This window comes from Anopheles maculipalpis, chromosome 2RL (assembly GCF_943734695.1).
Source record: "Anopheles maculipalpis chromosome 2RL, idAnoMacuDA_375_x, whole genome shotgun sequence".
NCBI lineage: Eukaryota > Metazoa > Arthropoda > Insecta > Diptera > Culicidae > Anopheles > Anopheles maculipalpis.
The window spans coordinates 67,695,101-67,718,046 of NC_064871.1; the positions used below are offsets into that span (position 1 = coordinate 67,695,101).

Here is a 22,946-nt window from a genome sequence, read left to right on the forward strand (position 1 = left end):
TTTTTCGATCATTGGTCGACGTGGCAACTTTTTTTATAGGACGAAGCCACGCCCTGAAGGCCTTAACGGCAATGAGACACTTCGAACGGTTAGGTACTGCCAGGTAACTGCCTACTCTTCTTCTTTCTTCTGTCTGCAACCTCGAGAGGCCTAGGTCTGTCTTTGCTGGCCTCCCTGATTTGATATTACCCGTAGCTGTACAGTCAGTTCCGCGAATGGTCCGGATGATATCACTGGCATGTCTCAGTTGCCTACTTAAACTCAACACCAAAGATTCCTAACTTTGTCCTATACAGACATTAAAGCAGCCTTTGAAAGTGTGTCTCATGCCGCTCTTCTTGCCAATCTTGAGAGTCTAGTACTACCAATGCGACATGGCTCCGATCAATAAAGCTGGACATGTGCATCTCAAGATCTGTCCTGGCACACTCTGTCCTACCTCATGGCAGTAATCAGAGAACCATCGAACTCCTCAAGCCACACTGTGTGAATTCGACTTCTGGTGCAAGCGATTCAACTCTTTGCATCGACAAATGTGGCACTATCACCTCTAACCGATCGAGAGATTCTTGTAAGAAAAGATTTTGTTAAAGATGTAGACGTGCTTCCGATGCGATCCTCTCTGCACCAGGTCGCTGTACTGCTCCCTGGATTTATCGCTGATGGAGTATTAGAACACAATGTGGTGGCGTACCTGGACCCGATCCTTGATGCTGCTCGATGCCATTCAACGTAGGGCTAAACGCTTTGCCCTGTGCTGCTGGGACCGTAGCCTGGACCATACGTTCAGGTGCCTTCATTGTTGGACTCCTCAACGGTTCTGTCGATTCTCCAACGTTCCTCTCGTCGGTGAACCTACATGTTCCACCTAGGTCACTCCAGTCTCTCCAGGGCATTGCTCTCAGTCACGGAGCCCCGGACACGCGCATGCGTTGTCTCCTCAACTCAGTTGGTGGGGCATTCGATCCGGAAATGCCAGTGTCAGAAGTGATTATGCGAGCCTCGAGAGTAAATCTATCTGTTTGCGTTAAATTTTATGTAAAATTTCTGTAAACCTCATGTCGCCGGCAACACCGAGAGCGCTTATCGGTCGTACTCCATGTAACTGAACTGATTCTGTCTGATGTACGATCGTTTGTAATGCACAGCTCATATCATATCACTTAGGAGCATCAACGAAGCAACGTTTTTCGGATACTAAAATTTAATTAAATTGATTGTTCTTTGACAGCTTGCTTATGTCGATGTCCGCTTATATCGACTGCTTGCGATGTAAATGATTTATCCGCTATCACACCAGCAACGGCAGCATGTAGTTACATTTCAAGTTCTATTAGGCAGTACACACAAAACAGCTTACTTATACTTCCTAACACATGCAACTACTAACACACACACCGAGTGGTACCAACAACCTTTCGGCCAACACAAACCACCACTAGCAGCAGCAGCAAACAAGCAACAACGCAGAACCCTCCCAATCAAGAACAATCCTATCTCACCGTCCAGTGCCTATCAGAATTCGTTTTATCGCAACCAGCTCACCTTAGCTACGTGTACCTCATTCGCAGGTCAAACATTTATTAATGAAGGTATGAATAGGGTGTTGTGTGGCAAGATCAGCTGCATGACGTCCATGCGTCAGCAAGGTGAGTGTACCCCTGCAGAGACAAGTTGGCGACACTGGGGGAGAAACATACCACTCACCAAACATTCCATACGATCACAGAAACACTCATGTACACGTCTTCGGTAGGATCAACCACTTATCATTCCAGAGTGATGTACCATTCGTGAAGTACACGTCATATCGTACAGCGTGGCAAGTAGTGCACGATCACCAACCTTCAAGCATTAGTCCATCTACATTCCACTCATGCACACTGTCCGTCGATGTATCGTTGTTTCGTTGCTGCTTTTTTGCTGCTGATGGGACACCGAGGCTGCTGCTAGTGCTGGGTAATTGAGTTGCGTTTTATGAGTTGGTTTAAGTTGACAGTTAAATCCTTATTTATGTTAGCTTCTACTGCAAATATTAGCTACTTTAGCGTGCTGTAGTCGAGCGGTTAGCTTCAATCGATGTTTGTTTGCGTTCTTTACGTTGTGCACGTGTTTATTGGTGGTATGAGATTCCTCTGAAATTGTTCTACTTGGTGTTAGATGTTTTATTGATGTTTTAGGTCAATCCAGAACATATTATAAAAAAATAATTAATGAAGGCTTCTCAACGATAAAATGCAGTACAAAAAGTGTCTTACTTTAGTTTTCCTTCACATTTAAGTTATCTGATTTTGTAAATTGTGTGTCCTTCTCTCTCTCTCTCTCTCTGGTTATAGGAGTTTTGTTACTTCTTTCCACTTTTGTGAAATCATTTCATCATCCACAAAACGACGGCAAATGATATTGCTAAATGCAGATTAAAGCGCTATATCTGTCTCAAACTCAATTATCTAACAAACTGCCTATTTGTTGTCCTTGTCCTCCATCAACCAGAAATTGCAACACTCACGCACAAGTTCTCGTCGGTAACGCTCTACAAAAACTCCACTGTACGGTACGCCTGCATGATGCATGCGATCATCGCCTGCCAGATGGAGTTCCAGCTCTACCCGATGGACATCCAGATCTGTCCAATCTACATCGAAAGCTTCTCCTACCACAACCAAAAGATACGTCTCAAGTGGGCAGACAATGGTGTGACGATCAATCCCGAGCTGAAGCTGCTCCAGTACAACCTCGGCCAACCGTTGCAGCTCGAGGAGACGGATGGTTACATGCCGGAAAAGTACGGTACGCATCACGGTGCCCTGTGCCGCTCTCTCTCTCTCTCTTGTGTTACACTTCTAACTGTATCTCTTATCTCTTAGGAAACTTTTCACGGCTGGCAGTATACTTTCGGTTCGAGCGTCAGATAGGACACCATCTCATACAGACGTTCGCACCGTCATCGCTCGTAGTAATGCTGTCCTGGTTTAGCTTCTGGCTCGGTTTGGATGCAATACCGGGCCGCGTTACGCTGCTCGTCACCTGCATGCTGACGCTTGTGACGATGTTTACCGGGATGAGAGCGGACATTCCTCCGGTAGCATACGTCAAGGTGAGATGCTCCTGAAGCTTATCAAAAGATATCCTTTATATGGTTTGTTTTTTTTTTCTTTTTCGGGTTTTTGAAGGCACTCGATCTGTGGATGGCCGGCTGTATGCTGTTCGTGTTTTCAGCCCTTGGTGAGTTTGTCGTCGTGAAGGTGCTGGACGTCCAGTACCAGTATCAGGTGAACAAGGTGCCGAAAGTGTTACCGATGCGCATCAGTGCGATGGAAAAGGGCCAGTGTGTCGGTACGGTGGCCAACTGGGAAGGTGGAACAGTTAACGTACGTCCCCGGAAGCCTACACAAACACCAACCACACCGGGACAGGTGTCACTGCAAGGCAATGGTGGTCCACAGCCACCGCTACCACCAACCAAACAACCGACACGTCGTCAAAGCATCCTGTCCGTCGCCTGGACCGACACGGACACCGGCATCGAGAAGATAATGTGGCGCGAAATTGACAAGATGTCTCGCATCGTCTTTCCCGGTCTGTTTCTCGTCTTCGTCGTGCTTTATTGGCCGATCTTGATTTTTAAAACCTCGTAATGGGACCTCGTGGTGGTACGTGTATGCCTTAAACTGCTGCAACTCGGCGCTTGGACAGTGCGTATCAGTGATCCTAAGCAAACACACACACACAAAATACTAAACACTACGCTCAACCACTCTTAACCATGAGCAGAGGGATCCGGAAGAAAACTGGAACGCCGTTAATGACGGGTAAATGCTTTTTTTCTCCCGGATTTTGCACACTAATCTTAATTTAAATAACGGAGTCGCTTCTCTCGAATGCATTCTAAACGTGGGAGGGAAAACAATGCACAAAACAAACATTAAATACATCGGTTTCCACAATCTTGCACGCTAGGTTAAGAAGCAAAAAACAAGATCAGTAAATAAATAGGAGCAAAGCAAAGACAGTAGGTAGGCAGATAAAAAGAAGGGAAAAAAAAACAAGAAAGCTTTACTAAATATTTAAAAGAAACTCACACGAGAACAGTTACTATTAACGTTAACGTTCCAACTGTTTCAACAAGCGAACGAATTCTTTCGAACAATTTTAAGCAAAAAAGGGACATAAACTTTAATTACTAGGCCCGTAGACGCTATCACCAAGCTCGCAGGCGATCTCACGCAGCAGCTGGCCAGGACAATATCATAAGTACGTGCATTAGTAGCCAGTCAATGGGGACAGACCACACGCATACGCACAAATCGCGGCACTAGGAAAGGGGACACAGCAACTGTGTTGTTATTGTTGTGTAGTTGTGGAAAACGATTGTACATTTTAAAACGAACCGGTTACGCTGACAGGGCACCGCGTGGCTAAGCTGCATCCAACAACCAACAAGCGACCGCAAAAAAAACACCCCCTTAGGCGTGTAGTGAAGTGTGTCGTTCATTTACAAAAGGCAGTAGAATTTAAACAGCAGCTGTGAAAGCAATAAGTACCTTATATATTTAAGTACGACTAGTTGATAATGCTCGCGCATGTGGAAAAGGGAAAAGCACTTAACAAATGCGTGACGGTGAAGTGGAGCAAATTGGATTACCTTACGAATCTAAGCATAAAACGCTGTGCCTTTCATAACAAAAAGGAAAACTTTATTCCGTTACGAATGTGGAATCGTACGTTCGGCAAGTCTTTTGCATCCCCTTTTCGGTAGGATGCAATGGATGACAACGAAAGATTATGGTAAAGGAAGAGAAAGAGAGAGAGAGAGAAGAAAAGGACAACTGTTATCTATGCACTCGTTAGTTCTCTAACTTAATTTGTGGTGTTTTGAATGATGGTACAAAAAGGTATTGAAGAAACTAAAAGAAAGTCTAGCGATTAGATTCATAGAATCATCATATTAAAGATGGCAGAGAGGCTTTAGTCCACTAGTTTCAGAAGTATTACCGTGTTCAATACCACTTACAAGATATACTCCAAAATACCAACACGCCCAGGGTGGCCTCGCCGGACAGGGAAGCTTCACTGGTCATGGGGATTGGTCAGGAGTGGCCCAACGTGGAACTCGACGTCCAAACACACAGTTTATAGAACCCGATGGATCAAGTTAATACTCTGTATGTCACCCTTTAGGCACAATCACGCTTTGCCAGCGTCTTTTCATCGAGAAAGTCAACTTTTTTAAGTTGTTTCAGAAGAAATTTTCTCCCATTCTTGCACGAGAAACCCTTTCAGCTATTTCTTTTTTATTCTGAATCGGGGGTTCTCGATTTTTTCGTTCAAAATTATCCAACAATCTAAATACTTGTATCGGTCCATTTTAGAATCATTAAACGTCAAGTTTTCGGTGTCATTTCAGTCAAAACCATAACATGATCACCACCACCTTACTTAACAGACGGTCCCGGAATTAGTGGATTCAATTGAGTATTTTGATTGCGCGACACTATCACCAGAGTCTATCATATCCGAGGGTATTACATTTGCTTTCGTCGGTAATTATGACCATCTGTCAAGACTTGTCCGGTTTGAGCAAGTAGTTTTGGGCTTCTTCCGTGCAAAATAACCTCGAAATCCTTCTGCATGTATAATATTCTCAACTGTTTGCTGTCTACAAGACTTATGGGTGCATTTTGTTTAATTTCCCGTATGAGAATGCGTTTTCTGAAGTTTGGTGAGCTTATTTTAGCGGGCTGTTAGAGAAGATCAGTCTCCAGGGATTTTGTATTCTAGAAGGAATGAACCAAATTTTGAACCTAACATTCGGTTGCTATTAGCTGCGCCTGCAATTTTGGACAGTCTTTTACATTAGTTCCTGAGATCAATGATCAGTTTTAGAATTTTAACCAGGATTTTGATGCTAGAAACTGTCATTTTTTTTAATTTGCAAGGGAAGAAATCGCATCATTGCCTATGTTTTTATTGATAGCACTTAGTATCAAACGTATTAGTGTCACTTTTGCCATACATTTGAAAAGATACTTCCTGTACAGACGATTTATCGGCACAACTTTGTTGAGATTTTTAGTGCAACCAGTGTTTGCCTAAATATTGGATTAACTTTATCTGAGGAAATTATATTAAAAAATTTTAAACTTTTTTCAAAGAATTCTTTGCATTGTCTTACACTATACGGACAATGTTTTGACACGTTACAGATCATACCTCAAGTCCTCTAAAACTTTGCTTTTCATCTGAAACTTTGCAAATTATCACTTGGATCGTGTACTCCACTTCGTTAAAATTCTGACTTTCCACAGAAACTATTTAGCAAATTCATCCAATCCCCAATCCGATAATACCAGGTCTTTCTATTGGTTGTTCAAAAGAAGCATTTCCGGGACTAAGGATGGGTAAAGAATTGGTAAATCTGTCAGATATGCCGTGATGGATGGATTATATCACTCGACTCTCAACAATAGATCGACGGACGAGCAAAAGCAGCGGTTTCAACGTGAAATAAGTAATTGCAGGAGTACTGTTTACTACCCGACAAGAATTAGAACTAGTTTCTATGACAAATCCTCCTGCAATAGAACTTAAAACTTAAAGAATTTACAGGAGACAGTTCGGATAAGCATCAATAGCGGGTCGCTTTCTTCAGCAACTGCCGATGATAATTTCTATCAAATTATGCTATCTACTGAACCGAACCAATACGTCAAAAGGTGTTATATTTTCTTGATCTTAGGATCAGCGGTATCACTTAAAGATCAACCAATTTTGATGAAAATGACATGTTGATTTTAAGGCCACCATTTTCTATGCTAAAAAACTCCAGAATTGTAGCATCCCCAAAGAAGATTGGAAATGGTGGAGTTTTGTAAATGTTTGTTTTCTTCTTATCAAATATACGCTTCCCATCATACTTTTTTCCCATGCCAATGCCAGGTGAATATCTGCTGCTTAAAAAGTCAAAATCAAATCAACGAAGTAGTGGGCAGAACATTCAATACCATCAACAAAAACGCCACCAATTATGTTAAAGAGCTAATGTAAGGTAAAAGTAGCAACTAAAGTAAAACAAAACAGTCATGCCTTCTCAAACTAAAACTAAACAAAAAATATATATAGAAATAAAAGGAACCGATCGAAAGTCGAAGGTAATCTGCAAGCTGTATTCCGCTTGCCTGCTGCGAAACACACTTGTACACAAACAAACACACACACACACATATAAAAACAAAAATTGGATCGCAAATGATTGTGATAACTATTAGCTAGAAAGAAATTTGAAACGAAAACAATAAACTACACCAGAACAAAAAAGCGACAACAGCTTGAACTGCAGCAGATTGTGTAATTGATTGTGCAGAAAACGAATGTGACAGGAAAACAAACTAAAATAGCAAATGCAAAAACACACTGAAAACGATAATAGTAAACTAAACTAGCGCAACGAAACATGAAAAAACGGTCATTAACCATACAAAACATAACGCTTGCGTTTGATGCTGCAACACAACACCAAAAGCTACTGAAGCGAACGAAACGAAAAAAGAGAGAATAGCAACGATTTAATGCATGGTGCTGAGAATAATGTAAATAATGGCATTTATTAAGTAACGATAGAAACTGAGCTTCTAAAACAAAATCAAATAATGCTACCGCATGCAACAGTGCTACCGTTAGAGTAATACAAAAACAGAACAGTAGAAACAGACACCACATCGGATGGCAGGTGTCCCCCTCTCCACTAACGAGGTGCCGATGAAAAAATGTTTTCCTTCCCATTTCTAGTTTTCTGTTTTGTTTTTGTTTCTTTTTTTTTAATTTATCATAATTATAGTTAAAACAAACTCATGCACAGGTTATAGCAATACTCACACGCTTTATCGACGAAAACTTGTTAAAAAACCCCTTCACCCAGTTGTTATGTTTTGTCACCCTTTGTCCCACAGAGATTTTATATAACGTTCAGATTATTAATATAATTACACTAAGCTAAAGAGGAAGGTGTGGCTGTAAGAAAGTATGATGGGAAGAAAGTAATAGTTTAATAGTAAGAAAGCAGAAAAAATATACCAAAAAGTTCGATAAGTCTACGCTAAGTTATAGTTTCGAATGGAAAGAACTGACGTTCATTTGCAAAACCACTATTTGAATATTTGTACATTTTATTTTTACTTACACCCCTGGTGCACGGCTTCCCTCATATTTACCGGTAAGTTAGCACCTTTCATGCTAATTCTCTTCGTCCATCGATTCGTCGTCTTCCTCATCCGAGTTGGTGGCCTTTGATTTACTCAAATTTGCCGCCTGTTGCTTTATCAACATCCACTCGTTTTCATCCTCATCCTCGGACGATGCGTCGCCATTACGTCCATTAGCCATCGTCGTGTCTTCGTCATCGTCGATGCCATCGCTCTCATCATTCTTTCCATTTTGGGTGCTACTCTTGGACACCTTCCTGTTGGGTGAGCTAGGCGTGAGGGAAAGATTTTTCAGCACCTGAAGTGTGTACTTGTTGAAATCGCAACTATAAACGAAGAAACATAGAACCAATGAAAGGGCTTTCTATACGGTGAATCGGCGAAATGCTTACATTTTGTTAAGTTGGTCGTATTTGCGATTCAAATTTTGATGCAACGTTACCAGCGTTTGTGCGTCTAGAAGGGAATCCACCTGGCCTAGCCTTGTTAGCAGCAGATTCGACCACCTTAGATAGAATTCAATATGCTGGCTTGTGCCGACATTCTTCGCAACAAACTGCAACGTACGAAGGGCGTACTCGTCCGGCAGGGAACCAATTACCAGCTCGACTGTAAATGTAGAAGCAAACATTGCACACCATTTCGTAAGCGTTCTGCTTCATCTTTCTCCACCATTATCCAACTTACTATCACGATAAGGTACACTTTCCAGCACCTCCTGTATGAGTGTCGTTTCGTTCAGTTTCAGTGACATCAGCAGTGCTCCACCGTAGTTTTGCTCTTTGTGCAGAAGGTTTCGCGTTGCCCGCGGTGTCACCTCCGTCGACAGCTGGTACGGATCGAACACAATGCCCTTGTTCAGGGCGTACACAAGCAAGCCCTCGGTCGAAACGGCTGCCCACGATTGGCCGGAAGGCGAGAATCGGACGCAGTCCACCTTCACCTCTGGCAGCACATTTCTGGCGGCCAGATCGCCTTTCTTTGCGCCGGGCAACTTCAGAGCCACATTGCCACCTTCCAGCTCTTCACGCTCCTCGATCAGTGCCATATTGCCGAATTCGGTCAGTTTGCGACGGTTGATGTACTCCTGGAAAATACATGATAATATAAGTATAAGTATAATATAAGTATAATATAAGTATCAATTTTCTATTATCAGTGCACTATGGGGAATAATTATAAAAACAACACTTTTTAACAAAATTATGATTATTTACAATCAAAAGTTTCAAATGTTTTGTAATGATCGGCATAAAAGACATCGACTGCGTCAGCAAGGTTTCATCTGACCCACCATGCTTCTATTTCTGCAAGTCATTGGAAGATCTCTTTCAGATTTGGAAGAAGTTTCACCTTTGCCTTCCCTACGATTGTCGGCTCCTCTCTCCAGTAGTGCTTCCTCGCTCCGTCGGAAGAATTAAGGGAAATCGCGAAACTCTGGTTCGCGGTGAATTACTGCTCCTGGCTAGTCCAGGAAAAAAGGGTTAGGTAAGGTCATCTCAACGCGTGGTCAGCAAATACACGGATTAACTGCTAGGAGTAAGCCCGTGCCAACTCAGGAAAAAGTTTATTCGTTCTCTGTTTGCAACCCTTTGGTAATTGAGAACTTAAAATCCCTGCTTGAGACACATTCCAAAAGCAAAATTATGGATTTATACCATGATTTTGTTTCATTACCGGTAAACCCTAGCTTCATAACAAAAACAAATCGTATAGCGCTCCCAGCGACCTACAGTTCACTTTTAAGCGTAGATACCTCGGTGACGGAGGAAACCAGAACCGTCCCGGATATTTCGCGCTGGATGCTAATTCGCAGCATTTTCGGAGATAAGTACGGTCATTTGAGTAAGGCAGCCGCGTACTATTGCTGAGCTGGCAGCAATATTTTTTGCCTTTTTTCTTATTAATGCCAGACCATCAGATGAGTACTTCATCTTCACTGACAGCCTTAGTGCTGTGGAAACACTCAAAACAGTAAGGTCTGTTAGGATCCCAGACTATTTCGTCCAGAAAATTAATGAGGTCCTAAGCTCCTCATTTAACAAAGGATTTCGTATCTCCTTCATATCGATTCCCTCTCATGCTGGTATCACCGGTAACGAGAAAGCGGATGATTTGGCAAAAAAGGGTGCTTTTGAAGGTGATTTTTCTGAGAAACCTACACTCTCTCACAAGTACGCCCGATCTCCACGAGAGTTTTGTTTAGCTCGGTGGCAGAATTTGTGGAAAGCGGACGAACTTGGAAGGTTTCTTTACATGATATCTCCAAAAATACCCCTTCAATCTTGGTTTAGGGGACTTACTGAAAGTAGAGCGTTCATCCGCATGATGTCAAAAGACTTGCAATATATGAAAATAATTTTAAAGTTTGCTTAAACCTTTGAATGTTTACCCTCCCACTTCCTTCCGCACTTCCCCATTCAAGTAGTAAATGCTATAATGTTGATGATTTAATGTATGTAGTATTACATAAATGAAAAAAATATTATTATTTTAAATCTGGTATCCGTTCAACTCAAAACCTTACGGTAAAGCAAATTAAATTAACCACCAAATAAATTGTACGATTATTTGGTGGCATTTTCCCTTCAACGTGACAAGCTAGAATAGTTTCCCCAACTCCTTAAATTAAAATATGCCAACGTTTTTTTTTTATAACTGTTTCCTCTAGTGTATTTTGGTACACAGAGTCAGTGTACTCAAACTCAGTTTAGTATGTAAATCATGTAAATCAAATATTGAATGAACGTGTTTTATAGGTGTATAAACACGCTTGCGACGCTTGCAGAGCGAAAGACTCCGACGACTCATTATGGCGTTCTTACCACAGCGGAGAATAAAGACTTGCAATAACTTAAACTGTATCCTACTATGTACGAAATAGCTCCAGTCAATAATAAGTCATATCAGTGCTGCCATTCCAAACGGTACTCACATCCATTCCGTCTAAGCTGCGGTTCTGCGTAATTTGAAACTTTTTCAACAGGATCGACTCCTTCACATTATAGATGCAGACGTACTTCGATTTGCCACCAGCAAGCAAACATTCCCCATCCGCCGAGTAACAGATCGATGTGAATGCCCTGAACGAAATAAAAAGAATAACATTAAAGATAAATTCAAAAGCACAGCTATAACGACGGACTGGGTCTTACCTTCCAAGTAAGTTCTTTTTAGCCGAAATTACATCCGTCTGAGCAATGCTACCCTCCATGTCGTTTCTACCCTCGATGGACGCTAGCTGTGCGGAGGTTTTCACATGGAACACGGTGATGTTACCGTTAAGCGTGGAAATTGCTACCTCTTCACCGTCCGGCTTGAAAGCGACACAAACCACATCCGATCCCACCTGTATGGTTTCGTGCGCACCGGATGTTTCCAAGCAGTTCCAAATGCGTAACGTTTGGTCCCACGAGCCGGATACCATCGCCGAGGACGAGGCAACGGGTGAGAAAGCTAACGACACCACCGGTCCCTCGTGTCCACTCAGCACTTCGAGCAAGCGGCCCAACTTCATCGACCACAGGTAAATCTCGAACACGTCCTGTCCTCCAGCGGCCACCAGTTCGCCCGAACAATCTACCGCCACCGATGCAAACTGTACCGGTTCTGGTGAGGCGAATGTTCGGAAGTTGCGATATCGGATGATATCGAACGCTCGTACCGTACCATCGAGTGAAGCGCTGACGAGGAATTTCTTGTTCCGACTGAACTCTACCGCCATCACTGCGGCCGTGTGTTCCGAAAACGTGACCACACAAAAGCCGCTCGTAACGTTCCACAGCTTTACCTTCCCATCCTGTCCACCGGTGACTAGCTGATGACCATCCGGTGCATACGCCAAACAATTCATACCCTGTGAATGTTCTTGCTGCTTCATAATGTACTGTTCGCTCTGCCACTCCCATACGAGTAGCTGCCCGAGGGAAGAAACTCCCAACGCTAACCAGTCGCCAGTATCGTTGAACGATACCGAACCGATGCTTGCCTCGGATATGCTCAGCGAGTGGATCAGATTAACGTCCGGTAGCTCGTACAGATAGAACGATCCGGTGGAAAAAGCCACCACAAGGATGCGCAATTTTTGATGGTATGTGGCCACAGTTACATAGGCGTTTCGGTTCTCGGCCCGTGGAAGATCCGCGAGATAATGGCGCGCGAGTCGTTTGTAATAAAATGGATGACGTTTTGCTTGAACAACCAATTTTCCTTGCTCATCTCGCTCTTCACCTTCTTTCGACGATGCAGCATCCTTCAACCGTTCCAGCTGCAGTTCCTTTCTTCCACCAGCGTCCTCTCCCTCAAGGTCCTTCTCCGCAGTAAACGCATCCGGTTCATTCTCCTCATCGCTGTCGCTACCAGTGATTCGAATCTTCTTGCCAATTGATGCTTCCGTTTCGCCAGCCAACTCCTCACGCGTTTTGTCCACATCTTCCAGCTGCATTCCACACTCCCACAGCATCAACAAACCCTCCTTGCTGATAGTGTTTACATCGAGCGATTTCTCCTCGAAAAAGCATCCCACAATCGCTTCACGATGTCCACCGAGCACAAACGGTCGGAACGTGTTCAGCCAGGTAACGTTCTGCAACCGGACCGTATTGTCCCGTGAACCGATCGCAATCACCCGTGAGTTCGGAGCCCAATCCACAAACACCGTCTCATCAAACCCAACCTCAAACGCACGATGCACTACGAACGAACCGTACGAACCGGAAGATTCACCCGGTGCCACAAATACCAGCACGGCCGTATCGACACAGGCGGCAAAAAAGTGTCCATCAGGGCTGAAGCGCACGTGCTTAACCTCGCCACGGAACTTGTACCGGTGGATGGTCGTTTGCGAGATCATACTAATCATCTGCGCCTCGCCGATCTCGTTCACCACCACCAGCAGACATCCGTTCGGTGATAGATCGATCGCTGTGTAATTGTATTGGCTTTCGATGCATAATGTGTTGGATTTGTTGCTTTAAGAAACATGGGAAGAAAATAACTTAAGGTTTGGATTGCGTGTATATGGTTTTGATTGTGTATATTTACTTACTTTTTCAAATCAAAGATCGTTATACGATTTCCTACCGGACTGATCACCGAGTAACCATCGGGTGTGAACAACAGATTGCCGCGCCGGAACACCGCACCGAGCAAGTTATTAAACTGCAACATACGATGGTCGTGTTAAAATTCTACTCAAATTACCCAACATTACCCTCACTCTTACCTTATATGCGAACTTCATTATCGGAAATTAATCTTACAATTCAGCGAATAACAACATTTATATGCTTAAATTGGGAAATCAATTTGCGATCGCGCTTTGTGTGCTGTGAAGCCGCATGCTTTGATCTGGACCATGTGCGATAATTTGATATTTGTGTTTGTGTTCATTTGACAGCTGTTTGTTGACAACGTGCGTTTAATTTTCCACTGCGTTCCTATCGCACAATGGTTGGTCAAAGCTGAGCTTATCGGACATGGAACGCGATATACTACTGTTGAAGTTTGGTTTTGTCGTGATTGTGGCGGCATCTGTGTGTCAGGCACAAGAACCACTCCACTCAAATTTCATAATCGACATAATCGTTAAATTTAACGGTAAAAAAGTGTTGCTAACCAAACTGCATTGTTTTCATTAATAAATATTTAATTTACGAAAAGCATATCCAATCTTTGCCTCGTCATCTTGCGGACTTTTGCCGGCACTTAAGACAAAAGTTTAAAAAAATATTTTTTGACGGAACTGGAGTATACTTAGGATAGGTACTTGGAATCCCTTAAACGCTCCTTTTTCTAGCACTCGTTTTCAGTAGATAACAACACTGCGACTGCGATACTACGTCTAACTTTATTCTATCTAGAGAATAGTCCCGAAAAGCACCTCTACACAAAGATGGTGCTAAAACAAAAAATAGAGGATAAAATTAGATAGTAATAGACCTATCAGAACATTTCAAGAACTGATAAGCTTTTTTCCAAGCTTACCAACTCTCGGATCTTTCAGGATATGGTTCGCTACAAAGCTCAATTCGCTTAATTGGAGGCTTATACCATCATGTTCTAAGATTCGTGTCCTTATTAGACTATGAGTATTGCTTAAGTCTTCGGAATGGTAGATATTTATGGAAGATTTCGCCTAGGATATTCTACTTCGCTTAACGAACTTCTAGATCAAGCCAGCTATCCTATGGCTTACTAGACTTGCAGATATACCACGTAGTTGGATAGTCAGTCCTCACTGCAGGGGAACGGTCCGGGGCTCACTTTCTCACACCAGATTCGATAGTCAGCAAGTCGAGGAGAACTCTTGGTGTACTTAAACGTGTGACCCGTGACTTCTCCGAAACTTGTTGATCGATGCTGGAGTATGGCTTGGTTATCTGGTCCCCGTCGGTAAGAATCCACATTGGTCGAATAGAGCGGGTGCAGAGGTCCTTCACCAGGTTTGCTCTTCGGAAAATTATTGTTTTTTGTTTCTTTTTTTTTTGTTTAATGCTGCAACTTATTCTGCGTACCGTTTAGGTTTTGTTTAGTTTAAGAATAGACATTAGACTACTTGTAAAGCCAAGGGCAAACATATGAAATACATGAAATTAAATTAAATTAAATATCAGCCGGGTGTACGCCTCAAACGGCGCCGAAGATGTCGCTGCCACTAACCATGGAACAATGGAACAGCGACCAGTATTTCGGATCGCAAAATGCAAAAAAAACTGCAAAAATCATCATCTTCGTTTCTTCTGTTTTCTCTTTTTTATTCTTATATTTTTCACATTTTTTGTTTTCTTCATTGAATTTCTTCTCTCTTTCGCTATCTCTGTCTCTCTCTCTGTTTCATGATGATGTTCGCAATTGTCATTAGTTTTCGGTAGATCTTTTAACACTCCCCCAAGTAGGTAGAGATGAATGGTGTACCCATGGGGGGGAGGGTGGGTTGTCTCATTCTCTTCTTCTCCTCTCTGCTGCCTTCGCATCATCCCCCCCACCCAAACCCCTTAATATTGCTGTCCAACACCAGGGTGGTGGGAAAGGATGTTACAAAGGTCTTCATTGTGTGTAACAACAACAAAATAAGATGGTGGTTCCACTTTGTAACTTATCAGTAAAAGTAAATGTATGGTAGCAGGAGGGTAAAAAAAGGTAGTTGGTTAGCAGGATCTTCCTTTCGTTTGTTTAAAGCTTCCTCTCACAACAAAACACGGTTTGATGTTGTTTTTTTTTTCAACCGGTGTTCAATCTAATGCACGGTTTCCATTTCTTTTCTTCCTTTTTTGTTCTGCTTGAGGATGTGTGTGTCTGCGTGCGATGTTATTAGATTGTTTGTGTTTTGTGGATCACAAACTCCTCACTTTGCTATTACTTCCTTTGTTTTAATAGTTGGTTGCAACGCGTCTGGATGGTAGAAGACTACGAGGAACTCTGGAGCATTCTCCAGATATCCATTGCAATCCAAAGATCCAAGGCAGGCAAACGAAGCCAGAGACGCAGTAGAAATAGAGCGGGAAAATCGATTCCTCGCGCGAATGCAGCAAGAGCGTTCCTAATTATGCCCGCTCCACTATCCAGTTCCGTTCGTTTCAGCATCTCAACGCGCGGAAGGGAAGTCAAGTCGGTTGAAGAAAAATGCTCTATAATGCTTCGGAGGAACCTATTTTGCCATAATTTCCACTGTTGGCTGCTTCTGCCCTTGGATACCTTTTCACCGCGCACAACACACATGGACTACTCTCTTCCAGTGGGGGGGTATACTTGCTGGTTGTGGTGGTGATAGGTAAGAGTCCGAGATGTTAATTGCCACAACGTGTGCGCGCGGTTTGGCCCATCCGTTTTACTGGTGGCCAAAAGGTTTTTTTGATCGTTTTGTATCGGTGTGTGTGTGTGTGTCTTCTGTCTCTCTGTTAATTTTAATTTCAGTTCTTCCTGGCTAGGATCTTGCACGCCGGAAGTGGTCACTCCCTGTTTATATACAAATACACGCAACTCGTGTGGGGATTGTTGGATGTTGTGACCATTATTAGAGCACGGTATTTCTTCACAAGAATCCATACCGTGTATTCTCCCTTTCTTCCTTCTCTCTCTCTCTCTCTCTCTCTTGTTGGTCTTTGTAAGATATCAAGGATGTTAGATGTATCTCCTAGTACGTATGTGTGTCTCCTTTTGATGTTTTCTATCTTTTTGACTAAATCTCTTGTTCTCTTGTTGTGCAAATTGACAACCGATCACCAAATCGGGATGTTTTTGTCGGTAGATCTGGGTCTGGTTTGGATCTAAAATAAGAACTATTTCTCTTTCTACAATTACAGCCCTTCCTCCTTCTTATCGCGCTATCGCCCTATTATCAGCGGCGCCATACAGTGAACGTATTAAGAAGTCGGCAGTTCCGAAGCCATATAAGGCCGGGATGTTGTGTTCGGCCAGCTCGCGACGGGACCGTCCCTCCTATCTTGTTTGCTCTGATGTGTTTTCGCTTTAATGCTGTTATGTGCTTCTCTCTTCCCTAGCTTACTTGAAAATTGTCTCATCTCGCGATTGTATTCTTTCCGTGTTTCCGATGATGATGATGCATGGATCGATATTACTACATTTACGTGTTAACGAACGCATTATATGGATGTATATAGTTTGTTTCCCTTCCAATTTTTATGCCCTTTTTGTGTTATATTCACTAATTGTTTCATGGGGCGAATAGCGATGTTGTTTTGCGCTCCCACTTTTTTGTGTTTGCATAGCTCCCTTTTGTGTGTTGGATTCATTTAGACTCCTTTTTTGGATGTTATACACTAAACGTAAAACCCTGGTAATTAAGCTCAATAATATGCACTTGTCCTTTCATCTCCATTCTCTATCTCTCTCCCGCTCTCATACGCTATTGCCACCGGATGTACTCACACTCATCACACACGCGCTGCTGGCCACGTGGCTCTGTCACTAGACTGTAGTTCTTTGGAGGGGGTTTTGGAATTCCGGGACGTAAAACAAAAAACTTGCTAATACTCTCTTGCATTTCCGTCTGCTGTTTTGAACGGTTGTATAGGAAAAAAGAGTGGTTGGAACGGAAACCGGATCATGACATGTTGTTCAACGGATTCCTCCTAAAGGCTTTCCCCGATAGTCTCTTTACCGGAAGGCGTGCATCTACAGCTACTATTCAAACAAACAAATCTTCTCTCCCACAACATCCTGGATGTTGGCTGCTGTGAGAGATTACGGATGGAACATACAAGATCATTTGTCAAACGGTACTTAAACGCAAACATTCGTTGGGTGCGATGTTTCAGTGAAGCCCTTAAAGAATGGGGAAACCTTTTATTCTCTCACAATCTGGATCTAAATGTGTAATTACCCCCCTGGAGTTTGTTGTTTCCTTTCTTACTTTTGAATCTACCGTTGCAATGATGTTTCCCGCGTGTGATGGTTTGTGATGGAAGCTTTTATCACAGACTCAAAAACTTTCCTTCTGTGGCGACACACACACACACACATCACCTGTGCCAAGAAACATCACACACAGAGCACACGCCAACCAAAACCCAACCGGATGGGCACGAAGAGAGAACAAGCAGAATCCTCAGGTGTATAATAATATACACAAAAAGCAACAACCCAAAATAACGGTAGCAGTTACACTAAAAAAGCCGACGCCTCTTAAAGTGCTATATAGCTGGCCTTCCTTCTTCATTACTTTTTCGTGTCTGCAATCTATGTCCATCATCATCACCCTGGTGCTGATTCCTATCGTCAATCCGTATGCCCTATACGCTCTCGCGGTCTGTATATGTGTGTGTGCTTGTGCCGGATGTGCTCGCGCGTCCGTGTGTGTGTGTGTGTTTTTGTTGAAGTGAGAGTGAGTTTGGGTGTGAAAAATTTACATGTACATAAATTAAGTTTACAATTAAATACACATTATTTTACATAAATACAAATAGTCTTTTGTTTTAGTTCCGGAAGTTGGTTTCAGATTTCATTATGCCCGCCTGTTTTACACCAAACCAAACAGCGTGCAGCCTTTTCTTTTTCTTGCGGAGAGGGATGGTATGGGGCAACAACGTTTGTTTGTTATTTCCGGGATTTGTGGAAGCAAACTCTGATCTTGCTGATGAGTTGTTGTACATTTATATATATTGAGGCTTAATAATCTGTTCCCTGCGCTCGCTTGCCAAGGCGAAGATCGGCGAATACCTATGCAAAAGGATGTCGGAATGCTTTATCTGCTTCAGCTTTACCTTAGGTTTGCGGCGAGAAACAGGACCGATAGTGTTGGTTGGGGTTGTCACATTTACTTGTTGTTGTTCTTGTTGGTTTTTACCCTAGGATGTAAATTATGTGTTTTAGGAATTGCATGTTCAGCACCTGTTGGTTTTTGTTCGCTGCGGATCCGGTGTTGATCTTCTTCTGAACATAGTTTCGTTTCGTTATGCAATGCACCATATGTATGTTTATCAGGCTTTCTGCGCTGGTTTGCTGATAAATCCACTCTAAATGGTGTCCCAAAGTTAGTTTGCTGCGGCAAGTTATGCTATATCGGTTTCCACTATCGGTGGTGGTAGTGACGGAGTTGTTGTAATTGTGTGGGGAAACCGTAGATCTTCAAGTACCTTTCCCGCATTGCGACGACGACGGTGATGATGTTGATGATGATGTTGGTGTTGCATTGCATTTTTCGCATCGCTTTTCAAGGACTTGTTTTTTTTTTGTTTTTTTTTTTGTTTTTGATTGACCAGCAGGTACGTATATCCACACTACCGGTGACGCACAACCACCAAGGGACACCACTGTGGCGCGAATTAGCACTGGCGGTGCTAATTTATTTCGTGTACAGGTAGATGGCGACGATCAGACCGTACAGACCCAACACTTCGGCGAAAATGAGGATCAGGATCATACCGACGAACAGTCGCGGCTGCTGGGCAGTACCACGCACACCAGCATCACCGACGATACCGATGGCGAAACCGGCTGCCAAACCCGAGAAACCGACGGCCAAACCAGCACCGAGATGGATGAAACCCCTAGAATCGCAACAGGAAACGGTTAAAATATAGGCGACAGGAAATGGACCTCAATGAACTACTCAATTCCTTCTCTCTAATTGATCACTACTGATTGCGTCCCATCTATTTTGTATTTTAGCTATTTGATTTGTCTTGCTATGTGGGTGTTTTTCCTATATTCTCTCCTGGTTCGTGTCTAGCCGAGTTTTTGTTTGTGTCAAAAATCTTCAGATTGTACAGTAGTGTGTACCTTTAATTATTTGGCATTTATTTTGGTAGAAGGTCTTTACTTAGCTTTAAAGTTATTCAGGTACTAATATCTTCTGCTACATGAACCGAAATCCTTTTGACGTAAAGTTTTCAGCTTTTAGAGTTTTGCTTGTAGATCTTCATGTACCGTGGCTTTGCATTTGTATTTGTATTTTAGAAACGAAGACGGACCGTCTTCATACTATATGTACTATATACCCCTGGATGTACTACCATTCATGCACATTTCCAGTTACCATCGGACTAATTAATGTCATGATCGTTGTTAATGGAGTTGTAAATACGCTTCTCCTGTTTCTGATCTTAATAAGGTTCGAATTTTCCATGTTTCACACACCACTCCACGCGTTATCGTGTCGTTTCAGTGCGCAAACTCTAACTTTACAACCATAGTTGCCTATCTTTCTCTCATTCTCTCTCTCTCTCTCTCTTTCGTGCTCTCTGTCTGTATGTTTTTCTCTTGCTTTGCATTATTCTTCTCTTGAACAGGACCTACACACGAAGGATAATCAGAGGTATTGCCTGCACATATACGACCAAAGAGTGTTTATCCAAGTGGTAAAGTTCCATGTGTAATTATTACTTCCGTTTTAAAGGTTCTATTTTTACAAGTCCTTATGAAAAAAAGTCACACAGAAAGGATCACACTTACTTGTACAGCGAGTATTTCGATGGCTCATCCAGGGAACCGGCGATAAGGACAGCCACGACCAGACCGTAGATGGCAATGATACCCGCCATGACAACGGGAATGATGGACTTCATGATCAACTCCGGACGCATCACCGACATGGCGGCAATACCGGTACCGGACTTGGCCGTACCATAGGCAGCACCGAGAGCTGTAATGTAGAGAAGAAGGGACACAGTGGAGAAATATGAGTACGGACCGTACCGTTGGGAAGCAGCTGTTCAACCAGAACTTAAATGAGGATTCAATCTAGAGCATCATTTCGTAACAAACTCTCTTCGATGACGTAAACCTGCCGTGTCTCAGTTTTTTTGTTCAGGATAAAATTATAACAATATTATAACAAAAAGCATAGTTTCGTTTACAGAAATCAAACAATTCGAAACAACATGTCTATCAATAGCGTAGTTTTGCCAACAGCTATGATTAAATTACATAGCCTGACATGGTTGATGGGCGTTTCGTTGAAAATCACTAACCATTCCCGGATATGGAAGATGGAAAAACACGGAGCGCTCGATAGAAAGCGACGCGACCTACATAGTGCATTTATGTCGTTCTACCCCACCGTTCGTACAATTTGTAGCTAGAACTTCCATCCACCAGAGAAAAGATGGATGCAGACGATTCGTTTCACTGTGTTACACATAAATCATTCAACTCACCACACATGGTGCACAAGAAGCTGAAAGATAGTTATCGATCATATCTTAAAATGGGAACGGAAGTCTAATACGGTACATACGAATGTCCCTGAGAGAATGGAGAAGAGCATCAGGTGATGAAATTGATGATTCGCATTGTTCTCGCCAGATTTCATTCGGTGGCTTGTGCAAAGCCTCCGGAGAGTAGAGGAATGATGTTTCCACCACTACATTATACCAAACGTCCGAACACACGTAGAAAAACACACATGGAAGATGGAAGAACCTTCCTTGCGTCATACACATTCTTGGCCTTTAAATTGAACAAGGAACTTTAACGCGATCTCAGACGCCGTGAGAACTTTACCCCATCCTATCAATAGAGCAATGTTGATAGGAGTCTGGGAAGAAGAGAAAAAAACGCATCCAACGTTGTGATAACACCCTCTTTGCTTGTGTCTCATTGTTGAATTCTTGTTATAGGTACAGTTCTCTTACAAGTGGAGAAACTGTAAAACAAAACCCTGTATATTTTGGGTTTTATTACACTTAATCTAAAATCAAACTGACGTGGGCTTCCACAGGCAAGCTAGACTAGCCGGTGGCAGTGCATAGGAAAAAATGATCCGAACACGGGTCACATGACGACATTCCGCGCGGCACAGCATTACGCATTGGGCTCATCGGTTTTGTCTGCGTATGCGTGTGATGTGACGGGTGTACAGAGAGGCACCCCACTTTCCATCCCTGCGATCACGTGAAGATCGTAACAATGTGTGTGAGAATGTGCATCAATCACACCACCAACGCACACACACACACACACACACAGAACAACAACAGGTGAGTCAAGGAAAAAACAACAATATCAATGCATTGCCCATTGGTTGGAAGGTGCGAATGAGCATAAGCCTTTTGGAACGAATGCTGCCAATTGGGAAACAATAATATCTCGGTTGGGTTTGGTTGTGGTAGTGTGATGTCGTCGTGTATTTTGCAAATTGCGATGGAAGAGGTACTATCGTCAAATGCGTTCACATGATCATTTTGCTACACAAAAGACACGACGGCGTGTGACAGCATGTTCGTTGCGTTTCGGTCATATGACTTTCGAACATACCACACCGTATCAAAATGCTGTAGAGGCAGGCACAGTGAAGGCTTGGCGTACGGTTTCATCGATAAGGCTAATGGAGACGAAAATGTACATGTTTGCGTAGAGTCAGCCAGCCACATGGAAGCTACCACTACGCGCGAACTACAAGCACAGAGCACTCTGAATGACAGACAACACTGTCTCTCGAATGGTGCTGAATCATATATCGGTTTAAGCAATTGAAAAGTGGTTTAGAGCCTCCGGCCAAGTGCGTCAATTTAGTTTCATCACTACTTCAAACGATTTTGTACATTTAACTCAATCCTTTGACATGGATGGGCTTCTCGGGATGGATAAGTTCTTGCAGAATTGAAGGAAGCGATATCCAATCAAATTTTACATTTATGGATCCAGACCAACTGCTGTTCAAAATCGTTCCTGTGACGTCACACGATTCGCATTTAAAGATGATTTTTCCCTCAAGGGACACCTCAGATCATCGTCAGGTTCGGTGTCAATTCAACAATGTTTTCGTCATGTTTTCGAGAATACCTCAAAATGAAACATCAAATTAAAATTTACATTAACTTGGTGCCAGAATGTGAAATAGAAAGAACGACGAGTGAGAGAGATATTCCGAAGTGGCAGCAAATCTTCGTCAGAGGAAAAATCGATAATCCTCCCCCCATTTTATCCTACGCATTCCATTTCTGCTTCCAGAGAGCTCCGTAAAAAGTATCCTTTGGTCACTGGGTGCCTCGTGTGCAGTCATCTCATCATCAATGTTGCGCGAATGGCTCATGATGATGATGAAATGCTAATTCCGAAGGCAGGCAGCAGACAGTCGTCAACGGCTGTAGAAGATGAGGTGGCTCCAGAGCAGTCGATCATGTGACACAAAGCGATAATCACCTCTAATGAGGGCCCCGCGGCAGACCGATGATGAAAGAATAAAAGATTCTCCCGAAAGCATATTGTACCGTGGTAAAGTCACGCGAAAATGTGTAAAAGTTTTCCCATCCAGCAGGCTTAGCTTGAAGTTGAAGAAGGAAT

At 42.9% G+C, this 22,946-nt stretch overlaps 5 protein-coding genes across 11 annotated transcripts in view; 2 read left to right on the forward strand and 3 right to left on the reverse strand.

Annotated features, from left to right (window-relative positions):
• The window catches only part of LOC126556100 (glycine receptor subunit alpha-1), a 49,307-nt gene extending 45,669 nt beyond the window's left edge, over window positions 1-3,638 (forward strand). For both annotated transcript variants that reach the window (XM_050211302.1, XM_050211303.1), the window contains 3 exons: window positions 2,494-2,790; window positions 2,868-3,097; window positions 3,174-3,638. In XM_050211302.1, coding sequence (XP_050067259.1) covers window positions 2,494-2,790; window positions 2,868-3,097; window positions 3,174-3,638 — 992 coding nt within the window. The remainder of the gene's footprint in view (window positions 1-2,493; window positions 2,791-2,867; window positions 3,098-3,173) is intronic.
• Window positions 1-22,946, forward strand: part of LOC126568810 (exportin-2) — a 487,296-nt gene that overhangs the window by 391,613 nt on the left and 72,737 nt on the right. The gene's annotated exons all lie outside the window — the stretch shown is intronic.
• Window positions 1-22,946, reverse strand: part of LOC126568794 (chromatin-remodeling complex ATPase chain Iswi-like) — a 157,806-nt gene that overhangs the window by 99,685 nt on the left and 35,175 nt on the right. The gene's annotated exons all lie outside the window — the stretch shown is intronic.
• Window positions 8,233-13,485, reverse strand: LOC126568802 (periodic tryptophan protein 2 homolog). Its single transcript, XM_050225434.1, has 7 exons — window positions 13,426-13,485; window positions 13,249-13,361; window positions 11,357-13,171; window positions 11,137-11,284; window positions 8,889-9,288; window positions 8,594-8,810; window positions 8,233-8,527 (listed from the first exon to the last, which is right to left on the reverse strand). Exons 1-7 carry the CDS (start codon window positions 13,441-13,443, stop codon window positions 8,233-8,235), a joined length of 3,006 nt encoding a protein of 1,001 aa, XP_050081391.1. The 5' UTR covers window positions 13,444-13,485.
• The window catches only part of LOC126556357 (V-type proton ATPase 16 kDa proteolipid subunit c), a 286,536-nt gene continuing 282,534 nt past the window's right edge, over window positions 18,945-22,946 (reverse strand). For all 3 annotated transcript variants that reach the window (XM_050211621.1, XM_050211622.1, XM_050211620.1), the window contains 2 exons: window positions 20,115-20,304; window positions 18,945-19,210 (listed from right to left, as the gene is read on the reverse strand). In XM_050211621.1, the coding sequence (XP_050067578.1) occupies window positions 19,006-19,210; window positions 20,115-20,304 (395 nt within the window). In that variant the 3' untranslated portion in view covers window positions 18,945-19,005. The remainder of the gene's footprint in view (window positions 19,211-20,114; window positions 20,305-22,946) is intronic.